This window comes from Saccopteryx bilineata, chromosome 2 (assembly GCF_036850765.1).
Source record: "Saccopteryx bilineata isolate mSacBil1 chromosome 2, mSacBil1_pri_phased_curated, whole genome shotgun sequence".
Classification (NCBI taxonomy): domain Eukaryota; kingdom Metazoa; phylum Chordata; class Mammalia; order Chiroptera; family Emballonuridae; genus Saccopteryx; species Saccopteryx bilineata.
Genome location: NC_089491.1, coordinates 1077880 through 1088759, shown reverse-complemented (window position 1 = coordinate 1088759; position 10880 = coordinate 1077880). Strand labels below are relative to the sequence as shown.

At 59.6% G+C, this 10880-nt stretch overlaps 1 protein-coding gene and 1 long non-coding RNA gene across 2 annotated transcripts; one reads left to right on the top strand and one right to left on the bottom strand.

The window, feature by feature from the left end:
* The first annotated feature begins 682 nt into the window (after positions 1-682).
* Positions 683-10616, top strand: CCDC183 (coiled-coil domain containing 183). Its single transcript, XM_066255696.1, has 13 exons — positions 683-1052; positions 1540-1661; positions 2103-2180; positions 2329-2496; positions 2925-3029; positions 5085-5207; positions 6279-6404; positions 6507-6561; positions 7088-7188; positions 8579-8739; positions 8979-9354; positions 9435-9531; positions 10498-10616. The coding sequence occupies exons 1-13, from the start codon at positions 983-985 to the stop codon at positions 10614-10616; spliced, it is 1701 nt and encodes a 566-aa protein (XP_066111793.1). The 5' UTR covers positions 683-982.
* LOC136323830 (uncharacterized) lies at positions 8568-10539 on the bottom strand. Its single transcript, XR_010729013.1, has 4 exons — positions 10424-10539; positions 10225-10292; positions 9316-9473; positions 8568-8686 (listed from the first exon to the last, which is right to left on the bottom strand). It is a non-coding gene; the product is annotated as an uncharacterized lncRNA (long non-coding RNA).
* Positions 10617-10880: the final 264 nt, after the last annotated feature.

Below are 10880 nucleotides of genomic sequence, written 5' to 3'. Positions count from 1 at the left end.
ATAGGGCCTCTCAAGAGGTGATGGAATTAAAATGAGGGTGGCCCTGGTCCAGCTGGACCGGTGACCTTCTAAGAAGAGGAGGTGTGGGCACAGATGCGTACAGAGAAGAGAACATATGAGGACACAGGGAGAAGACAGCAAACCAGAAGAAAGGCCTTGGGGGGAACCAGCCCTGCCCACACCTGGATCTCAGATGTCCAGCTGCTGGGACGTGAGACAATAAATCTGTTGTTTTAACTGCCAACCGTGGTGCTTTGTTACAGCAGCTCCAGTGAAGTCATGCAACAGTACTTAGGAAAACTAACTCACCCAGTGTGCACCCCCACCCCACCCCAGAATCCTAAGCTATCCAATGCTTGGGGCACACAGCTCTAAGGGAAGCAGAGGTCAGCCCCGGCCAGGTAGCTCAGTTGGTTAGACTGTCATCCCCATACACCAAGGTTATGAGTTCAATTCCCAGTCAGGGCATATCTAAGAAGCAACCAATGAATGCACAACTAAATGAAACAAATCATGTTTCTCTCTCTCAAATCAAGAAGGGAAGCAGAGGTCAAGGAGAGAGAGTGTCGTGAGGGCCAAGGTTTGGGGTCTCCTGACCAGGTCCCCTGGGCGTGGAGTTTGAAGTCGGGTAAGAGATTCTGTAAGGCAGTGAATGGTCAGGAGTTTAGGAGACAGTGGAGGGGGTGGGTGGAAGAACTGCCAAACCACCACAAGTCACATCCCTGCGGGAGGAAGGTGCCTGGCCCTGGCCACGCTCTAGAGCAGAGGACAGCCACAAGACTCAAGTGCCCAAGGCACATTCCTCGGGCTGGCTGAGGGCAGAGAGTGGTGGTAGGGTGAGCCAGGAATTCCAGGGTCCCTGGGCTTTGAGAACCTAGGCCCCCATCACAATGGACTGAGATTCCGGGGACAACTGGAACTGGAGTTCTGCTGAGCAGGCTCAGCACAGGGAGGGTGAAAGGCAGGGACCCTGTGGACCACCATGAAGACGTGGAACGAATCAGATGTGGATGAGGAGATCCAGGAGCTGAAGACCATCACTCGGCTCCAGGGTGAGCTACCACTGTGGTGACCACCTCTCAACACACCCTACAGAGTTCAGGGCCTCTGGGGGGCAGGAGTTTCCATTTTAACAAAGAGACAGCCCCAGGGTAATTAGGGGCTAGCGGTCACCATACCACCCAACCCCCAAACAGAGCTAGGAGAAGGCATCAAAGGGCCTGCCATGGAGGAGGCAGATGTGGGGGAGAGAGGTTGGGGGGCTTCGTGGAGATTTGTGAGTATTGTGGACTCCAAAGCCAGAAGGGACAGAAAGAGACCCAGCTGCTTCCGTGGCCAGCAGCTCTGGATGGGAACACAGGACATCCCTACTGCTTAGGACAGCGGTCCAGATGACCACCGCTGAGCAGTGAGGCCTGTGACCCCGGAGTTAGGAGTGCAACGGAGGAGGCCAGGCCCCTGCGGCAAGCCTCCCCACACAGAGAGTCCCAGCCAGGCCTCTGGTCCACACCCCGGCCCCTATCCTCCGCCCGCCCACAGAGCAATGCCGGGCACTGCAGATCCAGGCCATGAAGGAGAAGACGGTCAAAAACAAGGAGAAGATGGCTCTCTTGCGCAGCAACATCCGCCGCGGGGCCCATGATTGGGCTTTGGCCAAGAAGGTGAACAACCCTGGCCCCTCCCTGCTGCCTGGGTTGTGGGGTGGGGCGGACACCGGCTGAAACAGACACACAGGTAGACAGCCAGCAGCTCTGCTCCTTTCCCCAGCTCTGACTTCTGGAGCTTGGTCATCTAGGGAGAGGCTCCAGTCACTGCAGGGAGCCCAGCGGGCAGGTTCCCTGCCAAAGTTGCCTTTCCTGGGCTAGCCCCTGCAGCCGGTGCCCCTCTGACTCTCTGGCCCCGTAGGGGGGACCCGGGCCCTCCTCTCTGAACCCCCATCACATCTGAGCTGGCCTGAATGGGGTCCTGCAGCGCTCTGCCTTTTGGGGTCTTGCTGCTGGGCTGGAACGGGCAGAAGAGGCCTTACTAAGAGAATACCGGAGTGGCCGACGGCAGGGGCACGCAGAGGTGACCCTCCTAGCTCAGCCGCCGCCGCCCCACAGTACGACCAGCGGTCCATCGCCAAGGCCTGCGGGAAGGACGTGTCCACGAGGCTGGCGCATTGCCGCTGCACCATGGAGGTGAGACGGCAGGGAGGGATTCCCCTCCACCCCCCACTAAACGACGCTGCGGAGCGGGTGGGGACTGAGCGGGTTTCCCAGCACAGAGGCGCTCCCCGCCTGGCCTGCGCCCCCCACCCACGCGCGGGCCGTGCCTTCCCTGACCCAGGTGGCGCTGGAGAAGCTGCGCAAGTACGTCTTCGACCGCGTGAACGCGCACAACGTGTTGCTCCACCTGGTGCGGCGGCGCGGGGAGCAGCTGGAGAGCCTGCAGCTGCAGCTGGAAGGCCTGCGTAACCAGCCGGCGGCCACCAAGGAGGAGCTGCGCCTGCTGCAGGTGGCGGCGGGCGGGGGCGGGGCTTCGGGGAAGGGCGGGGCCTTGCGCAGGGAGGGGAGGGGCTCCGGGAGAGGAGGCGGGGCTCCGCGGGGGCGACGGGAGCGGGGCGGGGCTTCGGGGAATGGCGGGGCCTCGCGCGGGGAGGGGCGGGGCTCCGGCAGAGGAGGCGGGGCCCCGCGGGGGCGACGGGGGGCTTCGGGGAAGGGCGTGGCCTCGCGCGGAGAGGGGAGGGGCTCCGGCAGAGGAGGCGGGGCTCCGCGGGGGGCGGCGGGGGCGGGGCGGGGCTTCGGGGAAGGGCGGGGCCTCGCGCGGGGAGGGGCGGGGCTCCGCGGGGGCGGCGGGGCTCGACCAAGGAGACCCCTCCGGGGCTGGCCTCTGTGCCTCCAGGGGTCCTGGCTCTCTCAATGTGCCCTCGGGCGGCCCCCCAGGTCATCCGCCAGCTAGAGAACAGCATCGAAAAGATGACGAGCAAGATCACCACGAGCCAGAACATCCACCTGCTGTACGTGGACCTGCTGGATTATCTGAAGAAAGTGAGCCCCGCTCACCTGAATCCCAGCCCCAGGCGGGTGGGAGGGGCCGGGGTCTCAGGCCCCAGCCTGTGCCCAGCAGGGTTGAGATCTTAGTGGGGACAGGGAGGAACCTCCCGGGCAGGGCCGACCCGCAGGCCTGCTGCTGTCCTGGACGATCACCCCGCGGGAGGGGTAGGACTGAACCTGCTTTGGGCACCCGCACCTAAAAAGCATTCTTTCAAGGACTTGTCATTGCTACTTCAAGAAGGCATCTCATGGGATAGGTCAGAATTGTTTGCATTTTCTGGCATGTACTTAATAGTAAGTGTGGTTTTTGTTTTTCCCGTCATTTTTCATCCCCTGGGAGATAATCCCTGAGCCCTTAGAAAGTCCCCAATGTACAGGGCAAGTCGTCTCAGAGCAGGCCGGTGACCTGGGTTTGCTGCTCACCTCTTCTTAGCCAGGGGCCCTAGCCCTGCTCCCCATGCAAGAGGCCAGGAAGAAGTCTCCAGGAGTCGCGAGCCTGCTGTGAGGCAAGATCCCTTCACAGAGGCCCCTCTTGCCCCCCCCCCACAGCAAACCACATGCATCTGCCACAGGCCAGGTAGATGGTACAGGGTCAATGGGGAGGACAGGAGGGTGGGTTCCAGGATGCCAGAGGAGCACCTTGGCAGAAGGGGCAGGGAGAGTGAGGGAACTCCCCCCAATCTTCCTCATCCTGAGGATGGGAGAGGGGAGCCCCAGAGGGTGACAGGTGGAGATGTGGTTTGGGAAGAGGGGGTGGTGAAATGGATCTGGAGCACCACCCCCAGATCCTGACCAGGTCCCCCAGAGCCAGGTAGCACAGCTTTGTCCTCCAACCCGTCCCCCTTGCCTCAGTCCCTGATTTCCTGGAGACTCCGGTGGAAGCCCTGCTCGCCTTTCCTTCCGGGGCCACTCTGGCTGCTCTCCAGGGTCCAGCTCCTCCTTCGACCTGGGCATCTTGTGTACCCCTCAGTAGCATCTTCTTATCTTTCCAGAACATATGCATTTTTTTTTCAATAACACCAGTGGTCACCTGCATTAAAAAAAAAAAAACAGCGAAGATTCTACATTGTAGTTATTAATGACAAAATACTAGGAACCTAGGTGTGTGTGTATCTATATCTATCTATCTATCTATCTATCTATATATAGATAGATAGATAGATTTTTTTTCTTTTTTGCAAGAGAGAGAGAGGTGAGAAGCATCAACTTGTAGTTGTGACACTTGAGTTGTTCATTGATTGCTTCTCATACGTGCCTTGACTGGGTGGCTTCAGCTGAACCAGTAACACCTTGCTCAAGCCAGTGACCCTGGGCTCCAGCCAGCTGGTGAGCCTGCACTCAAGCCAGATGAGCCCATGCCCAGGCCAACAACCTCAGGATTTCAAGCCTGGAATGCTCTATCCACTGCGCCACTGCCTGGTCAGGCCAAGATACCCTGAACATTTCTGACCCTGGCCCTGTGCTAACTGCACCTTGTCAGTTGACAGTACCTTTCTGAAAATGCCATGATCACCTTTGTACAGATAGGGACAGAGAGATTAAGTGGCTCTCTCAAGGTTCCACACTAGGTGGTCAGGACAGTTGTGACCTTGAACTCCAAGTCCAAGTCTCTGCCCCCAAACTTGTTTCAAGCCCCTCTGTTCTGAGTGGGCTTCACCCCAGAATGCAGCTGTTCCTGGGCCATGGGTCTCCCTGGGCTGGAGTCACCGTCATATGGGAGGACATCCCATCACAGCCTCGTCGGAAGTGTTGCTGGGCTCTCTGGCCCAAGACAGCGGGAGAGTCCACCAGGGAGATACTGTGTGCTCCTCCCCAAACACTTCCTTTCACCTGTTCTGTGTTGGCAGGGGGCTGGGGCCATAGGCCACTGTCCTCAGGGTGCTTGTTCTGGGACGAGTGGTATGGCCCAGGTGCCGTCCACTCTATGGGGGCCACAAGAGAACCGGGAGGGGCCAGTGAAGTTGCCATGGAACAGAGGCAGCATGCAGTTGGCCCACAGCTCCTCGCCATGCAGACTGTGTGCCCATCTGCCTTGCCCTTTCAATTCAGGAGCTTGCAGGATACCCCACGGAGCTGGACAAGCTACAGAACCTCGTGGCCGACTACTGCTCCGAACTGTCAGATATGACAGTCATGTCCCAAGATGCCATGATGATTACAGATGAGGTCAAGGTGAGCTCGGGTTCCAGGGTTGGGGGGCCCTGCGGGGCTCTCCATTGGACCTGTCTGGCCCAAGGTCCATCAGGACACGCCCATGCCCACACTGCCTGCCATCACTGGAATCCAGTGCCTTCCCTCTCCTACCAGCCTGCTCTGCTCACACTGTGGCCTTGAACAGAGAGAGCCCTAGTAGGCAGGCAGGAAGCCATGGGGTGGACAGAGGAGGGAGAGAACTGGCCTGGGCCAGGCAGGGCCACCGACTCACCCAGTTTGTGCCAACTCCCCCTTAAGGCCATCATGCCACACAGCCTCCGACCAGTGCAGCAGAGACAAGGGTGCTGTTGGGCATTGACCTGCTCAGGGCAGTAGTGTTGACAGGGCTCTGGAGGTCAGGACAGTCTGGGTCCTGGGGCGTCACGGGGCCCACGGGGCACCAGGAGCTGGAGCCTGAGCGCAGTGGCGGCTGCGGGCACCCAGGGCCCTGGGAAAAAACAGGGCAGAGGGCATCAGATTCGTGTCTGAAAACAGGTGCGCTCTGGCTGCAAAGGCTGGAGGGGACCAGGGTCCAGAGGCTGGTCGCCGGGGCCAGACCAATGGTGGAGTGGGTGGCCGAACCCTGAGGGAGCTGAGAAGCCTGTAAGGGGTCACCTGATGAGGTGGCACCGAGTGACGGTGTGTGAACGGTGAGGGACACAGCAGCGTCCGGGACGTGGCAGCAGGTGTGGGTGGACCACGGTGTCAGCCACGCAGCAGAACAGGAGGAGACTAGGTTTGGGCAGCGGGGAGGGGGGGGAGATGATGAATTTATTTTTAGACACGTGGAATCCCCTTTAGTGAGTTCTGAGTGGGCTGGCCAGGAGGCAGCGGCTGCAGCTGGGCGACGCGGGGCGCAGAGGAGCCCCAGACGGAGAGGGAAGGCACCGCCAACCACCCCCGAGGCCAGGCGGAGAGGCGCGGAAACCCAGGAAATCCGGGAGGGAAGGAAGGTCGGCCGAGGACTGAAAGGGACCGCCGAATTTAGCACGTGGGAGGCTTATTGAGACGTGCCCCCCCCCCCCCCCCCCCGCCACCCTGTGTCTCCAGCTGAACATGAGACAAAAGGAAGCGACCTTCATCGAGGAACGCAGGGCCCGGGAGAACAAGCTGAACCAGCAGAAGAAGCTGATTGACAAGATTCACACCAAGGAGACCAGTGAGAAGTACCTTCGGGTGAGCGCCCATGACCCCGCCCAAGCCCCCGGGCAGCACAGAGACAGTGGGGGCAGCTGCCCAGCAGGGGGCGCTGCTCACCGCCCCCCCCCCCCCAATCAGGGCCGGAGATACTTGGACTTCCCCTCCAATCTGATGAGTGTGGAATCCCTGAAAGGTAAGTGAGTGCCCAGGCCCCCTGGAATCCCTGAAAGGTAAGTGAGTGCCCAGGCCCCCTGCCTGCCCCCAACCAGGGTGTCAAGAGGCCAGGACTGGCTTGAGCCACCTGGTCAGGTCACTGTGAGACCTCCAGTGGCCTGAGGAAGGCAGAAAAGGCGGCCCTGCCTCTTCCCGCGCTAGCCCTGTCTAGGGTCTGAGTGCCAGCAGCTTCAAGGCTACCAGCTTTGGGCTTGTGACCACGTGGGGCTGAGCCACCAGCTTCTCAGCTGTAAACCCCACGGGTACCCACTGACTCCTCAGAAGAGACAACTCAGGTGTCCCCCGGGCCCCAGTGAGCCCCACTGAGCCAGGCTGCTTCCAGTCCTCCTCTGGATGGGGCTTCCCTGGGGCACCCCTGCAGGGGACCCAGCCCTGGGGCGGCCTTCCCCAATGACAACGGGCAGGTGCGGAAGCATCCTAAAGCCGAGCAAAGAGCTCCCACTCCATCCCTGCTTCTTGGCTACCCTTCCCTCTGCTCTGCTCAGTGAGAAAAAGCGAGACCCCCAATATCGACCTCGAATACCAGGCGAATGTGACCGCTTTGGTGGAGAAAGTCAAGACTGCTGTGCGATGTTCCCACCTCTGGGTACTGCTCCCCCGGTGCTCCCCAGGGCGTTGGGGGGAAGGGTGGGTGGGGGTCCTCGCTGAACTGCACCAGGCTCTGTGGGCACCTTTGGAATGAATGAATACACAATGCTATGGCCCCCACAGCCTCAGAGTAGAGGGCCCTCCGGGGACACAGCTGGCACATCCCAGCATGTTCCAGGAGACGCGCAGAGCCAACAAATCCGAGGACCCAACAGCCTAGGGCAGGGGTCCCCAAACTTTTTACACAGGGGGCCAGTTCATTGTCCCTCAGACTGTTGGAGGGCCGGACTATAAAAAAACTATGAATACCTGGCCGGTTGGCTCAGCGGTAGAGCGTCGGCCTAGCGTGCGGAGGACCCGGGTTCAATTCCCGGCCAGGGCACACAGGAGAAGCGCCCATTTGCTTCTCCACCCCTCCGCCGCACTTTCCTCTCTGTCTCTCTCTTCCCCTCCCGCAGCCGAGGCTCCACTGGAGCAAAGATGGCCCGGGCGCTGGGGATGGCTCTGTGGCCTCTGCCTCAGGCGCTAGAGTGGCTCTGGTCGCAACATGGCGACGCCCAGGATGGGCAGAGCATCGCCCCCTGGTGGGCAGAGCTTCGCCCCATGGTGGGCGTGCCGGGTGGATCCCGGTCGGGCGCATGCAGGAGTCTGTCTGACTGTCTCTCCCTGTTTCCAGCTTCAGAAGAAAAAAAAAAAAACAAAAAAAAAAACACAACTATGAACAAATCCCTATGCACACTGCACATATCTTATTTTAAAGTAAAAAAACAAAATGGAAACAAATACAATATTTAAAATAAAGAACAAGTAAATTTAAATCAACAAATTGACCAGTATTTCAATGGGAACTATGCTCCTCTCTGACCACCAATAAAAGAGGTGCCCCTTCTGGAAGTGTGGCGGGGGCCGGATAAATGGCCTCAGGGGGCCGCATGCAGCCCACGGGCCGTAGTTTGGGGACCCCTGGCCTAGGGTGTGGCCTCCACCTCCAACCCTACCCCATTTCCAGATTGACAGCATTATAACGAAGCAGCTGCCTTTCCACCTGCCCCCCCCCCTTTATTTTAATCTGATCTGGGTTTATTAGTAAGCCCTGAGCTCCCATCCACGGCCCTGACATAAGCTTGTCCATCCTTGGACAAGCGCCTCAAAGCCATGAGGTCTCTTAGTGGTGGTCTCCTGTCTCAGCCCTCTGTTTGTTGTGGGGGTTATGTGCAGAGACACACATACAAGCTTCACCCGATGGAAGGCTGTCCCCCACCCTCAAGTCCTCAGTGCTTGGCTGCCGTGGACATCATTCCTGACCACTGGGAGGGACCCAGAAGGAACCAGTTCTGTGGACCCTGCCCAGCTGGCCCACACCTGCTTCTCCCCACTGGCACGGCCAGGACATCACAGGCCAGTTCCTGGCTCAGAGGAGCACAGAGGACAACCTGAAGCTGCAGATGGACGACTGTGACGAGAGGCGGGCTCAGCTGGACACCTTGATGAGGCAACTGGAGATGGAAGAGGCGTTGCTGAAATTCCACCAGATGCCCGGCTCCGGCAGGTACCCTGGGGGGGGGGCGCCCTGCCTTCCTCCCTCTGGGACTGCCCAACAAGCCGTGCTGGGGGGCCAGGCTCAGAGCCCTGCAGCACATGCACTGCCAACCAGCCCGCCCGTGCTCTGCCAATGAGCTGGGGACCCCACCTACCCCACGTCACAACTCTTGAGCCCCTGAATCTCGTGCAGCCCCCGACACCGCCCCCTCAGGTCTGGGCCACCTCCCTCTCCATCGTCCTCAACAGCCTTGAGTCCGCCCAGGAGAAGATAAAGGACATGCTGAAGGAGGAGGAAGAGAGGCTGCAGCTGGCCCACACGAACGTGACCAAGAGCCAGAAGCTGCTGCTGACCATCCAGATGGGCATTGACAACCTGTACCTGCGTCTGATCGGCATCACCCGGCCCACCCGCAGCCAGACCCAGGCCGGAGTCCGGAGGAGTCGCCAGCAAAGCGAGCCCGGCAGGAGCCTGAGGCGGCAGACTACTCTGTCTTCTCTGCAGAAAGAGGCGGCGCCCTCCAGCACCCTGGGCAGCCTGGACGTGCACAGCAAGCTGGCGTACTGTGAACAGAAGCTGCTGTACCTGGCTGACAGAGTGCAGGCCTTGTCCATGACTGAAGAGGTGGTGTAGCCTTGGGGTCGGGAGGGGGTGCCTCCTCCTGCCGCTGTCCCTTCAGAGCTGATGGTCCCCACGCCCTGCAGGTCATTGAGAAGGTGAAGGATACCCTGGAGTCCTCAACTCTGAAGGAGAAGCAGAACACCAGGATCAGCTTTGAGGACCTGGAGGAGGATATGATAGGTACAGGCTCGGTCAGGGCTAGGGGGCCAGGCTGCCTAACCCGGGGCGGGGAGGGGGTGCGGTGCAGATGGCTGGGCTGAGCTGTGCAGAAAGAAGCAGAGGTTGGGCATGCTGCTTGCTCCAACCGACGATGACAGCCAGGAGGGACAGAGATGGAGAGGATGTGTCAGTAACTTAGTGACGAAATGAAAAGGCCATTTGAGAGGAGAATTAAGTGCATGCATGTCCTGACACAAGGAAGCACCAGTGCTCGTTAGGAGATGAAAAGGAGCGAGGGGGAGCCCCAGGCCAGAGCCCTTGTGGGGTTTCTGGGGAAAGGCAGGGCCAACAGCTTCAGATCAGCTCCTCTGCATAATTCAGGTGGGCGGAGGACAGTTATCTGGTTCCTGGCCCTGGGGTGAGTTGGGCAGGGGAATGTTGGCTTGGTGTGAGGTTTTGATAGGAGAGTGCATCGGTCAGTTTGCAGGAAAGTCACCCCCAGGGTGAGCCCTCCTGCAGTCTCCAAGAACCAGGTAGCCCTGGCCTGTCCACTGGTGGCACAGTGGATAGAGAGTAGATCTGGGACTCTGAGGTCCCAGCTTCAAAACCCAGGGTCGCCAGCTTGAGCCTAAGGTCGCTGGCTTGAGCAAGGGGTCGCTGGCTTGGCTGAACCCCCCCCACACACACACACCCCCATCACCACCACCAAGGTACCTATGAGAAGCAATCAACGGACAACAGAAGTGCTGCAACTACAGTTGATGCTTCTCATCTCTCTTTCTCTAAAAAAAAAAGAAAAGAAAAAGGATAACAATTAGGTACCCCTGAGTGCAGCCCTGGAGCGCAGTCGCTCCTCGGGTCAGTGAGAACCTCAAATGCCAGCGTATCAGGGACAAGGTAGTGTAGTCCCTACCTGGCCCTGCGGTGAATGGAGGCCGCGGGCAAGTCCAGGAACCAAGCCCGGGCTCCCCACCTGTCCCTCCCCAGAAACCTTCCAGTTTGCCGACATGGACCACAGCTACGTGCCCTCGCGGGCGGAGATCAAGAGGCAGGCCCAGCGCTTGATCGAGGGGAAGCTCAAGGGGATCAAAAAGAAGAAGAAATGACCCAGATGGGGACCCTGCCCACCGCCGCCCACGCCGGGACCCCCGGCCGGCGCTTTGTTACATAAATAAACATTTTTTCCAGAAGTGCTTGGGAACTCCGGGGACAGAGAGGAGGAGTCTCAGAAAAGTGAACTTCGGGGAGGCACAGATGTGGGGATCACGTTGAAAAGACTGCGGGAAGTAGGGGGTTCGGTGTGGACTGGGGGTCCCAGGGTCCAGGAGTCCAGGGGCGAAGGTGAGAAAAGGGGTCCGAGCGGAGATACC